Genomic DNA, 18,213 nt, shown 5'->3' with positions numbered 1-18,213 from the left:
AAGATACTGAACAATGACATGCTTTTTTCCAAAGATAAAATTGGGAAATTTCTTGCAGCACAGCAGACAAGCTGTCAAGGCACAATAGTGTAGGCTGCTGTGGCTTTCAGGGTAGAGAGGGTGTTAGATTGAACTTCTGCAGCACGCTAATTGATATATGAGGTTTCCTGTGGTTTGACTAGTTTGACTACATCAAAGCAACATACGTTGGGGTTGGTGCCATTTATAGTGCATGAGCGTATATCACTGCAATGAAAAAAATGGGATCGTTTTACATGTACCGTATTTTCACAACTATAAGGTGCACCCCCAAAAATAGTTTTTGTCCTATATTTTCCATTAATGAAGCGCGCCGGACTATACGGTGCTGCAGTGGGAACGTATATAAAACAGTCAGATAGTTCAGTCAAACTTATTAACCCCTTAATATTCAGACGGCTTTTTTGATTGACTCAAGTGTAGGAAGCAAATACGTGTCTCAGACACGTACGGACACGGTGTCAGTACGATGTCACCAATCACTCAAATGCGTCATTCGCCATATCATTGGGAAGGTTAAACTCTTTGAATTCAAGAATTGACTACCATTTCTTAGTTACTATTTTCTTTTTCACTGACAACTGTGTGGACAGCAAAGTAAAAATTTAATTCTGCAGAGAAATGTGGTTCTTTACTGTGCATATGACAAGAAAGACTTTGAATTAAATTTAATTGTATTCTAAAACAGACTCATCACAGAAACATCAAGATCAGTCTGAAACAACATACTGGGAAAATTTAAAGCCAGGGTAGCTCACCAAAGTCGTCTTGCAGCCATCACATTCAATGATTATATGCAACCATGGTCCTCTTACATCCGTGAGTGTAGTAAATCCAACCGTGTAAAATATGTACACACGCCAAGACACGCAATAATGCCAACAAATAAAAGAAAAAAATCAGCCGAGAAGCATCTGTATCGATGGACGTTACTTGTGAGTAGCTATCTGTTTAGCCCCACAATTCGTGTTTACAAATACAGACAGTAGTAAAAATGTTTTCTCCAGGCCATAGAGCAACCAAACATGTGATTCACATCTTTTTCAGCCAATTGCAGGCTTTGTTTTGCCCCGCCTTAGCCTGTAAATGCTTAAAGGACCCGCCTCTTTTAACTCCGAATAACTTAGCTAATAGTGACCGATTGAAACGATGATTGACACATTGGTTAAGAAATGAAACGCCAGTATATATATCCCAGCATACACCACGGACTACTCCGCCTATGGGGAAAAAAAGAGTCAGCGGCTGCTTGCCTTCAGTTTCGTAACAAAGTGTGTTTCTCCTGGGTGAGTTGTTAGCCCTCCGCAGGATAGTCGGTTGGTGGGGCTGCCACCTCACAGCGTACCGACACGCTGGGGTCTTTGTTTGTCTGGAACCTACCCCGGAGACCGGCCCGCCATGGGTGACCCTACCAGGAGCAAGCTCCCGACGGTATCGCTCTCCAGGGTCACTGGAACACGCAAGCCCCCTCGCCGCATCAAGGCCAGACCCATGTGGCTCAGAAACATGGCCCCTGAACGACACCCTGGCCACAAGAATCGATGGTTTTGATAGCAGGGCTCTCAGAACCATCGAGAGCATCAGGTGGCCCCAGCGAGTCTCCAATAAAGAGCTCAGAGCCCGCACGTGCCAGCCCCAAGCATCTTCCTTGGTCGCACAACGCCGCACCCGCTGGTTTGGCCATGTCCTTCGTCTACCACCAGACCATCCGACACGAGCCATTCTCCAGTTTGACCCAAAGGCCGCAGGCTGGAGACGACCACGAGGGAAACCCCGCACTCGATGGCTCGACGTCGTTGCGGGCGACCTCCAACAACACGGAGTTGCCGTAGAGGATGCAGAACAGCTGGCACAAGACCGCCAGCATTGGAAAAACCTGGTTCATCTGGTCGGCTCAACGCACAGGGACGGGACCCCCCGACCTTCGCTGGAGCAATAAATAAGTAAGTAAGGCTGCTTGCCTTAGTTGTGAGACCTTGTGACTCAATAGTGATCTATACCAGTATATAGGGTGCACAGTATTGTAAGGCTTCTAGGTGCTCCTTGCAGTCGGGAAAATACGGTATGTTGAATTTGCCACTGGTTCCAACTTAGGCTAAAAACAACTGAGGAAACTGTGAGAGAGTATAGGGAAAACAGCAAAAAATTGCAATCCTACAGGATGAATGTAAGGCAAAAACTGCAAATATGGTACAATATAAAGTAAAACCTAATGATGATAAACTTCATTTTGTAGAACGGAGCCTCGCAGTTCTTGGCAGAGTTGACGAAAGGACACATTTGCATTTGGCCGGCCAAATCACATTTTTTATTGAGGCTCTTTGCACTTAAACATTCCCTCACATTAATGGAACTTTCAGATGAAATTAGTTCTTTATGTACGCCGATGCTCCTAGTCCATTAATTTCTTTTTTTATTGCTGCTAAATTAGTTTCACTTAGTGCCACTGGTTGAGGGATATTATGTGCTTTTGTTGTAAAAATCGTCTGCTCGAGCACCAAAAGATGGCCATTTGTGCTGCGATTATTTCCGTGTTTGCTGAATTGGGATGAACTATGTCTCCTCTGATGGACAGTCTCCATTGTAGTGAGACACCTTGGCTTTTGCGGACAGTCTGATTTGATATTATGGGATATATGTAGACATTTTCTTTATGGAATTGATACGCTTATTACACTTGTTTTTAATATCAGACACCAGCAAAGCAGACTGCACAGGATGCCAAAGTTTTTTTTTTTTTTTTTTTTTACCGTTATTGCTTAGTGTTGTTACATCATTGTCACAATTGGCCAATATCATTGCTGTTCTTTGATATTCACACCCTTTAGGTCAGATCTGCTTTTTCTAACCTAGCATTTTTAATAAAAAGAAAGAATTCAGGGGGACCAATTGTCATGATTACTGATGTAACTCAGATGTGCCCGCTCTTTTGGCGCCAACTGCCGCAGGTTCTGATTGGCTCGCGATCAGTATTTGAACCCAGTCTTGTTTTTCCCCTTTTGTCAGTCCGTCTGCAAACCTTAGTAAACACCAGGCAAGCCTTTTTCGAACCTGACTCCCACCTGTCCCGTTTTTTTGCTCTCGTCCGTCCCGTTTTTGGTCCTGACCACGTCTGCTCTCCTGTCCCCGCTTCCGACCTCTTTTTGTCCCCGACTACGTCTTCTCTCTTTTTCTTGCGTACGACTCGCTTCCAACCTCAAGCACGGTTTTGCTCTCCTGTCCCGGCTACCGACCCGCTTTTTCCGTCCACTTCCGCGTTCGGAGCACAATCCGAGTACCAGAGTGACTTCCCGCATCCAGCGAACACCGGATCGTGGGCGAAGCCCTTTCTCTTCCTTCCAATAAAAACTTGTGAGAAACACAACGCAAGTGGGTCCTGTCTCCGTTCTGGTCCTGACACCAATAGAACAGTTTGGAATTTTGCATCCATTATCATTTACTGTATTTTGGTGGTTTTTACAGTCCTCTCCTGTTTTCCTTGCAAGTTCAAAATTCACTGATGCTTTTTTCTCTTTATTTTAAGTGTCTACTCCACTAAAATTTCATAACACATATTTAATCCTAATGCTGGAGTAACACGATGACATGAGCATTCCGCACTCGGTCCCACAAGTACCCGAGACCCTTACAAGTCAAAATAAATCGATTCGTGTTTCATGACATGCTTTTTTGTACGCCATTTCAAATAACCTTTTAGAATAATTATATGAATATTGGACATCTTTTGGTATTCCCAGTGATGTTTCCGTTAAGCTGATAGGCATCAGGAAATGCAAATTCCTGAGCTTAATCATGACTGCACGCTCCCCTGTCACTTAATGAAGGAACAGATGTTCTATAAACTCCAAATATGTCAGACACAATTTGCTTAAATTAATATTCAGAAAAAACTATTAGTATCCCCACAGGAAGCCATGTTATCTGCAGAATACAGATCACACGTAAAAAGTGTTTTATTTAGTGTATTAACAAATTTATAATACAATTTTATACGTATCATTGTTCTACACAAACCACAATAGAAAAATAAACACGTCATGAACATACTGTGATCACGGTGAACTTTAAAAGACAACTCTAGTGTAATGCATGTTATTTCATATCTTTTGTTTTTTTTACAAATCAGTGTTAAATGATTCCCCAGTTTTGAATTTGTTTTTTATCACAGGAAATTCTGATAATAGGGAGCTGCCAATCCATTTTCAAGTTCAAATAAAAGGTCATTATACTTCAGCAATAAATATCTGTTTCGAAATATAGATGGAAAAGTTCAAAAACAAAGTTGTCAAATATGCTGGTGTAAAATAATAAGTGACTTTTGTGTTTAATGCATGACAGCATACTAGAGCCACAGACAAATATCTGTTATTATTCGGGGGAGTCAGGAGAGTTAATGATAATTAACTTATTTTTCTTGTAAAATGTGTTTTTAGACAGATGTTGGATTTTTTTTTTACTTATTAGAACGTTTATTTTATAATATTGGTAGAAGATATTTCATAGGATTGCATTTTCTTTTTTTTTCTACAATTTTAGTTGTATTCTGGTGATTTACGTTACGATAAATACTTGATAAAACCACAACCAAACTCAGTTTCGTTCCCGGTGCTTTTTTCTTTTTTAAATATATTTAATACACTCGTGAGACTCTCATCTAATAGGCCAGTGTGCCGCAGCAGTCGCATCCAATAGGCCAGTGTGCCAAGTGAGCCGCCCAAAATTAATTCAGACCAAGGAGAGTGCGCCCTTTAAAACAGTGCGCCAAATGGGTGTGGAAATACGGTAGAACAATGAGCTTTTTTATTTCGACATTGACTACGGGCAAGTCACACTTATTTTGTTTTCTCTGCTCCAGATTCTTGTTGCCGGGTGTTCACCAAATTGCGAATGAGGCATAAACGAACATACCACTGGGAGGGGAGGGGGGCACCATGAGACTGGAGATAGTCCAGGGCACAAAGCAGATTCACCCCTTTTCTCTGGAAATTTGGTTTATGCTGCTTTTGTATTCTTTAGACGTATTATTAACATTTTTGACAATTTAAACTTTTTTCCCCACGACCCTGATTCCTTTTGGTGCCCTCCTGGGCATTTGATGCCCTACGCAGTGCGTGTTATGTGGGTTTTCGGGGTTATGGCCCTAAATGTATGGCTCTAATATACCGTCATTTACATAGCTGAAATAATACACCAATAAAAATGACTAGACTGTGTGCATACCCACATGATATTCTGAACAAAATAATGGAAGTGGACATAGATTTGATTTTATCAATATCACCAGCACTACCATTCAAATGCTTAGTTGAAAAACTTAAACCAACTTTACTCCAATGTTGCTCTATTAAGGTTTCATACTGAGTACCTATTGTAACATAGGACAACGGATTTTCAGCAGTTTTCTTTTTTTTTTTTTTAGTTTTTAAAATGTGTGGTCTTGTGTTTTTAACGTACTTGCGCTAAAAGAAGTGGATAGTTTTTGCATGAATGGAGGGGACGTGTCATATCTCAATATCGAGCAATGTCAATGTCTTTTTCCCAATCACTATTATGTAAACACTGAAAAAAATGCCCTACTTATGTAAAGACCCAACCTACACTCCTCATTCAAAGAGGAAAAAAAGGAAAAAGCTAGTGATGCATTCAATTGTGATAGCTCCAAGTGCACTCTTGAGAATCATGATGACGAAGAAAACGTCCTTCAATATTCCATTTGCAGCCTCGCAAACACTCGTAACCTTTGACAGGTTGAAACGCGAGAACAGTTTTCAATTCTTAGCTACATAACTTGGTGGTCTCGTATTCCATGGAGTGCGGCTGCTTAGCGCTGAACGTCTGCAGCGCAGCCTGGATCCTGGCCACGTCTGTCGTGGACAGTTTGAGTCGGTGGCGTAACAAACACGAGAAGAGATCCAAAGGTTGCACCCCGGGAGGGGAAAGCCTGTTAACCCTATCGCGGATCTCCAACAGCTGCAACAGGGCCGAGTCTTGCGATCCCTGAGTGTACGGGTAGTCCAGCTGCAAAATTAAGTCCTGGATTGCGTCCGGGTCGAAGTGCATACTGTAGCCATAAACCTGAATGCTGTTTATTTTCATGTAGCCGAGGTTTTTCCCAGGTTCTAAGTACTCCAGCGGTTCATAATATACCGTCCCATTCGGGTTACCCCTAATCCGACTCCGGAGGTAAAAGTGAACCGTCTCGAAAAAGCTTTTCCACTTGTTGCCAAAAGTTAAAGTCCAGTTGTAGCAGTCAAGAGGGAGCTCTAGTTTAGTCCTTTCCCAGTCCGCATAGTTGTTTTGTTCAGTGGGAACGATCCAACTCTCTGAGTGGCTTCCTCCGAATGGGTTGATGTAGACGGACAAAACGGGGTCCACCGTGATGTTCTTGGTAAGGCAAATTTGGAGAGAAATCCCCAAAAGCATGTGAACGTGGTTGGACTTGTACTTGTTACTTTTCAGAGTCACCAGCATCCTCTTCCTCCACGACGGATCAAACCAGTTGTTCAATCTGACGTCGTTGCTAACGAAGATCCCGTGGACGCCGATGCGGTCGTCTCTTTTCTGCAGGAGGTAACGCAGTTCCGAGTCCTGCAGATCCGTCTCGAAACCGATGTAGTGGTCGATGGAGTCAGGTACTTCGTTGCGACACATACCCTGGCTGAGCATGTAGCCCGGGTTGCAGGTGGCGCAGCGGGAACGGTTTTCATACGAGCAGGACGCACAGGAGGTGCCGTCCCCCACTGTGCAGGGGATGGCGCTTTGGCAGCGGGGGTGCTCAAAAGGGCACCAACAACTGCGAGTTTCTTCCAGGTAGGATCCCATCTGATTGTTTTCGCTGCAGTACATGATGGAGAGGATGTAGTTCAACCAGTAGGTCACAGGCCTGTCGTACACAGACATATGATGTCAGGAACGGACAAAATCATTGCACAGGATCATATAACAAAATGACATTACTACTGCTGCTTACTCAACAATTACAGTATCATTATTGTTATTTTTATCATCAATATATTATTAATAATGACTGCTACTTCTATTACCAATGATATTAGTTTTGGCACAGTTTAGATTTGAAGTAACTATTTTAATTGAGCGGACCTAGTTTTTTAATTTTTTTTTTTTTTTCTAAAATCTAAAAACATGATTATACATTTTATTTTTCCATTCAATATATTTGCAATCAACTACAAAAAAAAAACAATTGATTATTTGTATCAGCCTCAAAATTATTCTGATTTATTCAAATCTGAGTTCATATAATATTGTTATTATTTTTGTATTTTTATTTTTTTGTTAGCTTTCCAATTTGTTGTGGTATTTTTATTATTAGTCATGTATTTTATGAAATATTTATTCAACATTATTGATCTTATCAGCATTATGATTTTATTGTATTCTCCCTAATGTGGTTGTAGTATGTTAGTAATTAACGTGTTGTTATTGTTTCCATACATACGTTAGTTTTATTCTTATTATTCTTGTTCTTTTTATTTTATTATAACCATTTATATAATGACTTTATCATCATTGTTTTAATTTCATTTTCATTACATTAGTTGTAGCCTCTTTAATGCTTATTGTAATTATTGTTACTTTAAATATGATTGTGACGTGTATATTGTTATCATTGCTATTTTAAAAATTATTGTTTTCAATATTATTATTATTATTATTATTATTAAGTACTTTCCGAGTTGTATATAACTTTTTAATATAAATAGAGCAGGACTAAAAATGTACATGTACTAAAACATAAATTGTACCAATTTTCATACACACAGAAAAGACAATGATAGTTCTAAGGTTGGAAGTGAATTATGCCAGCTTTCGGCGCCCTTTAAGTGCAACGGATTATGAAACACTAAAACTTAAAAAAAAACTAGTATGATTTTGTATGCTTATCATAATAAGTGCAAGAAAAAATGCAAATTGCTCATTTTTCTAAGTTAAACGCCAGCAATTTGTCCAAACAGGAAGACAATCCAGCTGGCGCGAGAAAGCTCTCCATATTAAGTCTCAATAAACATTTAGATGTGAAATATCTATTTGGGGATGTACTTGTGAGTATTTTCACAATGCTCCATATATATATTGTTTTATACTGTTTATGTAGCAGGGGCAGTCAACCAACGAAAAATACCTAGACAATACAACCTTATTGTCATGCGGACTGTTTAGCCAGTGCAGGTCGCATTTTTTATGTTTTATTTACTGGAACAAAGGTCACAATGTGGGCTATGGGAATGTTTCCCAACCAATATTTGAGGGCAGAGAAAGAAAATACAAAAATAAAATGTACAATTTGTGAAAGATGCTGTATCCGGAAGGCAGGGGATGCAAATACTGCATGGCAAGTAGTTTGCACATTTCTCCTGGTCACCAATTCATCACACATTCCTGTCCATGTGCGAATCTGTTTTCGCAGGAACCAGGGCTTGTATTTCCATCAGGATTCCAATGGAATTCATTGAGAATAAATTCACTGGTGACCAGCCCAGTGACATGCTGTGAGAACCGTGTCTGGTGAGGCACAGTCAGATTTACAAATAAATGAACTCACATCTTATTTGTCGTTTGATTGGCAGAGCTAGAAAGCAGTATATAAACTGTAGCATAGAAAAAATGTTTGATTATCTTACCTTAACTTATGATTGAGGTCTATGTGTTGTGTCTTTTGGATAAAGGTTTTAATAGATAGGTGGGCGACATATCAGAATATTTGGTCTAACTATCGTATTGTGCTATGAGGCAATGGAATTGTATTCTTCAGCATCTGCAGTCACTCAGTCCAGTAATGCATTACATACTTATCTTTTTAAATAAAAGCATCGATAGGTAATCTTCCATTATGAAAAATAGTCCATATCATGACAACAAACTAATGGATTGCTGTTAGCTTGCTAGTACTATCACAAGTTATAAAGTTTGGGGCTGACTTGTGCACCAAATTAGTATTATTTGTCTCACTTTTGCCCTATGCCATGAGGCAAGTGAATTGCGTGACACACTGCATTTGCAGATGCTCGCCACATGAATACATTGCATAAAAAATGTATTAATAATATTCATAAAACATTATAAAACTTCAGCAATTAAATAGACAGTGTATTTCATTTAATATTTCTGGCCTTAACTCAATATAATGCATCGTGTTTGAGCCGCTTTGAAGGCAGGAGGACAGTGTAGCCACAGCAGGAAAACAACCTAGCTAGCCTGCTAACGGCTAGCTAGCTACGTCAGCTAAGTTTTTGACAATTCGTGACATTAGGTTAATTTAGCTCCACTGTGTGTATCCAACTCTCACTTATGAATGCATTTTTTTATCAATGTATTTTAGATGACCTGAGTGGCAGTCAGAATCAGACTTCAGGTAGCCAGTGTGCAGCTGCAGGTACAGCAGAGGCCACTTGTCCAACAGTCCAACCCATCTTTAAATTATTTTTATATTAATAAAACCTTTTGTACTATATCTGCAGTCATATAGTACTGTTTTTCTGCAGTGAGAATGGATAAGAGATTTGATAAGGAATTGGATCGATAAGTAGGGATCGATAAGGAATCAGAATTGCTGAAACCTTATCAATGCACAGCCCTACACTGGACCAGCCCAAAATCAGGTATGCAACTTCGTTCAAAATGTGATTGTGACTGGAATGGCTTGAAAAAAAACGTTGCCACCTGTGAATGTGGCAATCAGCATTAACACCAGGGTCAACAAAAACAATTAAACAAGTGAATGCAACAGGTCACATTCCAAACTTCTCCCTACCACAAAAAAACATGTGGTGTGCTAAATTTGTTAGCATAGAACCCAAGTTGAAAAATTGCAATTAAAATGATGAGGTCGTTGAGAGTTTTGAGGTTTCGTGTTTTGTGGGGAAGTTTGTTTATCTGTTTTGTATGCACATCTCACGTCTCTGCACAACGGGCGAGAGGAAGGGTGATAACGTGTCATGAAGCCATACGTGCTCTGAACGACTAGCAAAAGGAACGTTGATGTCGTTGTGCTGCTTTCTATGTATTGAGCTTAAGAGAGATTTTAGCATTTTGATGGAGGCAAAACAATTAAAAAAATCATACCTGTCAACTTATATATATATGTTTTCCTCATATCATATAGCGCTTCACTGTTCACATTAATGGATCTCTTAACCGCAGAGTTGTCGGAGCACAAAAGAAGACGCAACTCTGGACAGCCTTCTCCACTGTTGAGGGTCCCTTGCCTGGTCCAGGGTTGTGGCAAAATTGGCACCACTCCATTCCTTAATGTTGTCGACCCAGTAAGTTTTCAGTCTCACTTCCTCCACCCTTGGAATGTCTCATCTCATTAGCTGCACCGCTTATCCTCAGTAGGGTCGCGGGAGTGCTGGAGCCCACTCCAGCAATCATCGGGCAGTGGGCAGGGGACACCCTAAACTGGTTGCCAGCCAATCGCAGGGCACACAGGGACAGACAACTCGCTTGCTCATTCACACCTAGGGACAATTTGGACCGGCCAATCCACCTGAAATGCATGTCTTTGGAATGTGGGAGGACACCGGAGTGCCCGGAGGAAACCCACGCAAGCATGGGGAGAACATACAAACCCCGCACAGGAAGTCTGATAGCTGGACTTGAACCCACACAGTAGGTTCCCAAGACCTTAGAACTGTGCGGCACACGCGCTAACCACTGCGCAGCCGTGCGGCCCCCCTTGGAATGTCCCCTGCAAAATTATCTTCGCCAGTCCTGATGATTTTGTGACTTGACATACCGCTGAAGTTGTTGTCGTCTGTGCACAGTTGACTACAGTTCTTTGTAGGGTCCAATCTGCCCTCTGATAGTGTTGCGCACTGTTTCGTTTGTTGCATGGGCTAAGTCGCTGATGCTTCCTGTTGCATCGCATCTCCAAGGCCTGTATTTTCGTTTCCATTTATTCCATGAGATTCCATGTCTCACAAGAGTAGAGGAAGATGGAAATAACCAGCACTCGCATGAGTCTGATCTTTGATATCACTGCTATGTTCTTGTGATAGATAGGTTTAAGTCTGGAAAGAGCGGATGAGGTTTGAGCTATCCTGGCCATGATTTCTTCAGCTCCAAGATATTTAAACATATACCGGTATGCATTTTAAATTTAGTATGCCGCATTGTTGGTCTTTCTGCAATGGTGCAAGTTCCCTCTCTCGAGGGATTCACGTGTAGCGCGTTTGTTGGTTATGGAGTAAAAAGCACTAGAGACACTTCTTTCATTTTTACGAGAAAACCACACTCCCCCGAAGCACATCTGATCGTCAGCTCATGCTGCCAGGGAGATACTGCTTTTATTTTCTTTGAATAATATGGCCCCGTGGCTGTATGGAATATCTGAGGCTCTCTTGATGTTCTGCACGTTATTTATTTTGATATTTGTTTGAAAAAGTCTAATCCATTTAAATTTAGTAGCTGATACAAATACAAATAATAACTATTGTTGGATTAGGTAAATTCAAATTATCTTATTTAATGTAATTAGTCCTCTTAATTTCTCTTACACTGAGATGTTGTGTTGTTTTTTTGCAATAAAATAAGCCAAATTATCTTACCAAGCACTTTGTAGATAATCCTTATTATGTTAAAGGAACAGTATGTAATATTACAAAGATGTTACAAAGATGAAAAGATACAAAACTACGGCGACACGAAGTGACCAAATCACACCTTTTTTTCTTGTAATTTTTTTTTCCTTTTTCTTGTGTGATACCCGTAGCAGCAAGTTGTCAGACAATTACCGGTATGTAATCTCTGTCTAGTCGAGACTTATGTTATGGAAAATAAAGAACAGAATTATTCATCCGCAAATATTTAAAAACATGCATTTTTGTATGTTATTGCATGTATTTTTATTATTTAAATCAATATTTGTATTTTATGACTGAAGTTTTTACCATTTGGAGGTGCTAAATAAAACACATCATCCCTTTAAGAATAATATTCAGAGCAATACCTTTAAAATAAAACAATATTGATTTGAATAATAAGCAAAAAAAACATTTGTAGGTCAAGAAATGTATTGTATATTTATTTGACATATCATGAATGTCAACTGAAGTAATTAACCAAATTCTCTACTATCTTGCTGCTACAGGTACCTAAAAACTCCCAAAACTGGATTATATATAAGAAAAAATAAACTTGAATCTCCTTAGCTTGTATCATTCCCTGTGCTTTTTGGCATCCACTGTCATGTCCAGCATGGTCGCCGTGGCGACCGGCTGGCCCCGCCCCCTGGGCACCGGCTGTAGAAGATCATCTAATCTGCGTTTGTGCTTTTTAAGGGCGGTTTGTGGGTTTTTCCTATGGCTGGTTCATTGCGTTTTCTGTTCTGCATTTTCTGTTCTGTTTTGCTCTGTCCTGTTTTGTTTGATTCGGAGGAAACCTGTGTTTGCACGTTTTGAGTAAAAGCCTGTTTTGTGAGTATCCCTAGTCTTAGTTCCTGTTTGCCTGTTTTTGTTTTGTTTTGTCCCTGAGTGTTGGACGACTTTTATTCCCTTAATAAAAGTATCTGATAGCTAACACAAATGAGTTCTCCCTTCCTGCCCCCTGCCTCCGTTCTGGTCCGGTCTCTTGACACCCACTTGCGGTTGCACTACAAAATTCAGCAACATCTAGTGATCAAATGTTACACACCGTCCCTTTGAAATAAGACACTTATATGTCTAAAATGGGCAAAGTTTTCTGCCAATAAGGAAAACTTTTTGTTTTTTTTGCAATGAAAGCAGCTGATCTGAAAGTGTGGGCAAATCATGAGTTTAACATCAAAGACCCAACGCAGAGTCGGGAGGAAAATAAATGAGCTGGACAGTTTCTAAGCCACATAAAAGGAAATGCAGCAACGAGGCTGGAGGAGTCACAAGGCACTATTGGGAATAACACGTTACAAAGTAATTGGGTTCCTGGAACACAGTTACTTTTCTCGGTAACAAGTACTGTAACGCATTAATGATAATATTTTGTTTTTCAACTGTTGTTACAACATGTTGCGTGACTCCACAACTTTTGCCGCTAATGCGGAAGGCAAATAGGTTGCCGTGCATGGCTGACTCCCTATTGGTGTGTGAGTGTGTGTGTGTGTGAATGGGTGAGTGTAAAGCACATTGTAAAGCGCTTTGGGAGTTCTTAAGAGACTTGAAGGGAGTTATATAAATGCAGACCATGTACCATTTACCATTTTTTAAAAGCAGAGCCAGAGCCTTTCCAACTATCTTCGGGCAGTGGGCAGGGGACATGTCGGCTGAAATGTGAGTGTATATGATAAGATGTAACTAGTTACTTCCAGAGTAACACGCTAATTTTGGGTGTCAGTAATTTGGGGGTTACACAATTACTTGTTAAATAAAGTAATTAATAACTGTAGCTAATTACGTTTTTTTTTTCAGTAATATGCTCAAAACTGAAGTAAGGTAGCGGTAAGACCTTAGGCCCAAGCCCGGCCTGAGCCTTACCCAACATCCGGACCGGGCCTAAAATGTCAAGCACTATGTTCTGGTTTGGGCCGGGTTTCTCTCTTACTGCCTTTTTTCTTGAAAATTATTCCCCATGTGGTTTTAGTGAATGTAAGTATTGTTAACTGCCACGAAATGTAGGTATCGCTTTAAGAATGAGTGCCATTGCTTGTCTCCGGCAGTGATTACATCCATTTGCGACAGTTTATTGAAATACAGTTTTATGCAATGCCATGTTGGTCATTTTGTGAGTTTCAAACTAAACAAGTCTTCATTTTTCATGATTCCGTCAATTCGTGGCACACAAGTCCTGACAAATAAAATATGAAATTTCAGGTTTACTTTGGACCCTGACACTCAAATCAAGTTAATTGGTCCGTCTCAGGCTGGGATGGGCCTTTATACCCTCGGGCACGGGTCAGGATGGAGATTTTAGGCCCGATCTTACCTCTAAAGCCAGGTCAGCAAAATAAAAGCAGCAGATCTTCTCACCTTTCCCTCAGTAAGATGATTTTGGGCTTGTCTTGGCAGCGCCTGCTGAGGGCGAAGATCTTGTTGACCAGGCGGCGACACTTGGCCAGAAGTTGGCGGCTGCTGAGCTCCAGCTGCTTATGGCGCTGATGCAGAGACGGCTCCAATTGCCACAAATACTCGATAGCAGACGCGTTCAAGGCATACGATGTAGGAAGCCTTCGAACAAAGTTCTGCAATTCATCTGGAAAACAGGCACACAGATGTGATGGTTTTTTATATCCCTCCAACGCACACACACACGTCTTTGCCGCTTTACTCTAAATATATTTGGCTAATTAAATTAGACTAAATGAGAGAATCCCTTCATGGAGTCCACACGGGCAGCTCCCGGGCTAACTGCAAGTGAAATTGTTTGATGTATGTGATAATGAAAAACGGCAGAGCTGAATAAGGGCTCGGGGTAGTTTCCTCACTTTCTTTCTATTTATGAATAGCCAAAAGAGGTTCCAGAGCTTTTTTTGTGGAGGGAAACTCCATTTGACATCAAGCACAACGGAAATGTACAGTCTATCACAGCATCTATCAAATGAAAGTGGGATTTCGCATAATCGGATTTATTTCTTTCGTCAGTATTAACACCTGATTGATCTGAAAGTCAGATGATTGCAACTAAATGTATTCAAAATCTTATAAAATGTCTTCATAAGTGGATATTATTTACATTATATGTCACTGCAGAACCCACCAAGTCCTAACGCTCAATTCATTTTGGGCAAATTTGGATATTTTTTCAAATTTTCTGCTCTGTGTCCTCAAAGTGACCTACATGCACCAAAAATGAGGGGCTGTCTTTTGACACCTTATTTTAAAACAACATAAAATTGTCATGATTACTGATGTGACTCAGCTGTGCCCGCTCTTTTGGCGCAAACTGCCGCGGGTTCTAATTGGCTCCCGATCAGTATTTGAACCCAGTCCTGTCTGTCCCCTTTTGTCAGTCCGTCTGCGAACCTCAGTGAAAACTCTGACTCCCACCTGTCCTGTTTTTCGCTGCTTATGGCGCTGAAGCAGAGACGGCTGTCCCCGGCTTTACCCGTTTTTGATCCTGACCACGTCTGCTATCCCCGTCTCGGCTTCCGACCTATTTTTGTCCCCTACTACCTCTTTTCTCCTTTTCTGGCTTCTGACTCGCTTCCGACCCCGACCACATTTTTGCTCTCCTGTCCCGGCTACCGACCCGCTTTTCCCCTCCCTGACACTGCCATCGCTCGCCACAGAACAATCCGAGTACCGGAGCGACTTGCTTCCCACGTGCAGCGAACACCGGTTCGTGGGCGAAGCCCTTTCTCTCTCTTCCAATAAAAACTTGTGAGAAACGCAACGCAAGTGGGTCCTGTCTCTGTTATGGTCTTGACAAAAATAAATGATAATTTACTCATTTTCAAATGTACTTTTCCTTTTCAATTAAATCCCTAAAAAATCTTATGCAGTAGATAATTGTGCCCATTTTAATAAACATTTTTGAGCCATATAAGGAAAATACATGTTTGCTTATTTTATACATGAATGATCTTATCGTGCAAAAAATATGTTTAAAACTCCTGAAATAACCAAAAGTGTTTAGAAAAAAAGAGCAACATTATCTACCAAAGAGGGAATTATCCATGCATGTTGTGTATACATGGATCAACTGTATTTTCAGTTTTAATGTCACCATTCAACCTAATTTTGGAAATTTGGAGACCTACCTCAAAGGTCATCTAAGAAAAAGCATAAAAAAATGCTACGAAACAAAAAAAAGACATATATGTTTATGCACTTGGTTTAGGTTCGCTTAAAATGAAGAAAATTGTAGATACAGTTAGTTGTTTCTAACCCCAAGAGTTAAACTGAATGCATGCTTTTTACAGTTTACTTTTATTCTTCCCATATAGGATGTATTTATTTTTATTTTCTGGGAAGGATTTGCTATAATGAGAATGAGGAAATTGTTCTTCCAGTGGAGTAGGATTTTATATTTTGCAGTCTACATTGACATAAGATTGACACATGCAATTATGCCTTCAAAGTCAAACAATCGCCTCAATCTAATTTAGTTGTTGAAACTAAACTCCCGTCGAGCAGAATAGAAAGTGACATGATCTTCTTTCGTTATAAATTTATAGTTCTGCAGACTCTCCAAATAAGGAGAAAAGACATAATAGAATGTTGAGCTTTCGAAAAAGAGAGGACTGTACAAAAAGCCTCAACATGTACAAATTGCAACCTGTTCTCGAGGTCCTACCCCAATTCCTTTTTTTTATTAAATTTCATAGGTTACAAAAAGTAGATCAGCTTTAAAGGATGTGGGTATCAAAGAACAACATGCCAGGAGTGAATGACGAGACAAACAAGAGTGAGCCAAAATAATGAACGGAAGTGTGCAATAATAACTATTTTAATATATTATAAAAGACAAAATAACAAATAACTCTAGCAGGAAATCTCCTTTGCAGGTGTCAAATGGTTAAAAACACAACCACGTTCTTCATTCTAAGCAAGCAGATTAAAAAAAAATACATGAAATGATTTATTTATCATTCAGCATAAGAACAAAATCTTCCAAATGCATCACTTTTACATATACTTTGGGTGTGCATAGTCTAGAGAACTTACATTTTAATTATAATGTGATTCAATTCACCAGCTTGTTATCAGCATGTTTATGAGTTACTGTGCATCAGGTCACACCAAACAAAATTCAAATTGATTAGAATTAGGATTGTCTGTATTGTAATTTGCGAACATTGTAGTGAACATTGATTACAACGAGATTAGACATGGAACTCCAGATAAACTCAAAATAAAGACTTCAAAGAGAAAAATAAGACACAAATAATCTCAGGAAAAAAAGGCAAAGTTATTTACAACGTAGTCCTTAAAGACTCGCCTAAACTTTAAGGTCATCATAACAACAATGCAATGAAAAATACTGCAGTAACATTTGAAGGCAAAATAAGTGGTAAATAGGATTTAACTGGAAGGACAGGATTGGGACAGATTACGGTAAATTAAAATGTGACACCTAGCTTTTTCACTGTGTCACACTGGATAATATTACATTTGTCAATGTCCAGAGCAGTTTTTGAGAACAACTTAAGTGACATCTATCCTTTTATCTGAGTGAGGTGGGTCTCCAAATTTCCACAATTTGGTGGGGCAAAATCCTCAATTGAAAGATAAAGTTGAGTGTGATCTGGATAGCAATGGAAACTAATATTATACTTGCAATAATATCACCTAATATCACGGAAGCAAATAATTGCTGAAAAGAAGGGGACCAAGTATTGAGCCCTGTGGATGGCCACAGGTATCACTAAGGGGATCATCAGGTCATTTCGGCATTTCTGAGTATCAGTATAAATTCCTCAGAGACCAATCCATTTTTTCAGCCGATCTAGTAAGATGTTTTGGCACTCAGTGTCAAAGGCAGCACTGAGGTCCAGCAGCAGCAGCAGTGATGAAGTGCCAGAGTCCATTGCTAGGAGAAGATTGTTGGTTACCATAACCAAGGCTTTCTCAGTAGAGTGAATAGCCCTGAATCCTGTCTGCATAAATTCCACCCCAAAATTATTCTCAGACATAAAACGTTTTTAAGTACTTCATGAAGAAACTGTAGGTTTGACACAAGTCTGTAATTACACAGGCTTTCTGGATCAAGGTTGGGTTGTTCAGGTGAAGGTCTAATGACAGCGGACTCCGAAAATATCTTTAATCAGCGAGACTGGAAGTGGGTGAAACAGGCAAGTACTTGGTTTGCCCACACACTCACCAGCTATGTAAGATTATTGAGTGACAACAAAACCAACAAATCACTAAAACGGGAAACAGGGAATGGTGTAATAATAGTCTGCACTCTGTAAATAGTCTGTGGTAAGTGCAACCATTTGAGAATTCTTGAGAATAAGGGCTATACGAATAAATATGAGACATATTTCTTCAGCACCTTGTGTGCTTGTTTCTCAAACAGTGGTGGTGATGGCCCCTTAGGAAAAAACTGTCACTGAGCCTTTTAGTCCTTGTTCAGAGGCAAGGGTCTACAACCCGTGACTTAAGGGCCAATTTCGGCTCGTGGGAAGATAGCTTGAGCCCCTCGAACTTAAAATGACAATCACAGTGTTTCAAGTTGTTGAAAAGTAATCAAGAGAATAAAAAAAATAACTGCCAACAGGCTTTGGAAGGTAAAAAATGGCTC

At 40.0% G+C, this 18,213-nt stretch overlaps 1 protein-coding gene across 1 annotated transcript in view; it reads right to left on the bottom strand.

Annotated features, from left to right (window-relative positions):
- Positions 1 to 4,031: 4,031 nt before the first annotated feature.
- The window catches only part of LOC148355029 (BMP/retinoic acid-inducible neural-specific protein 3-like), a 101,933-nt gene continuing 87,751 nt past the window's right edge, over positions 4,032 to 18,213 (bottom strand). The window contains exons 7-8 of the mRNA XM_088350035.1: positions 13,998 to 14,220; positions 4,032 to 6,922 (exon numbers count right to left, since the gene is read on the bottom strand). Of these exons, the coding sequence (XP_088206161.1) occupies positions 5,815 to 6,922; positions 13,998 to 14,220 (1,331 nt within the window). The 3' untranslated portion in view covers positions 4,032 to 5,814. The remainder of the gene's footprint in view (positions 6,923 to 13,997; positions 14,221 to 18,213) is intronic.

This window comes from Urocampus carinirostris, chromosome 12, assembly GCF_059441175.1.
Source record: "Urocampus carinirostris isolate Australia breed hairy pipefish chromosome 12, RoL_Ucar_1.0, whole genome shotgun sequence".
NCBI lineage: Eukaryota > Metazoa > Chordata > Actinopteri > Syngnathiformes > Syngnathidae > Urocampus > Urocampus carinirostris.
This window is presented reverse-complemented; position numbering and strand designations above follow the sequence as displayed.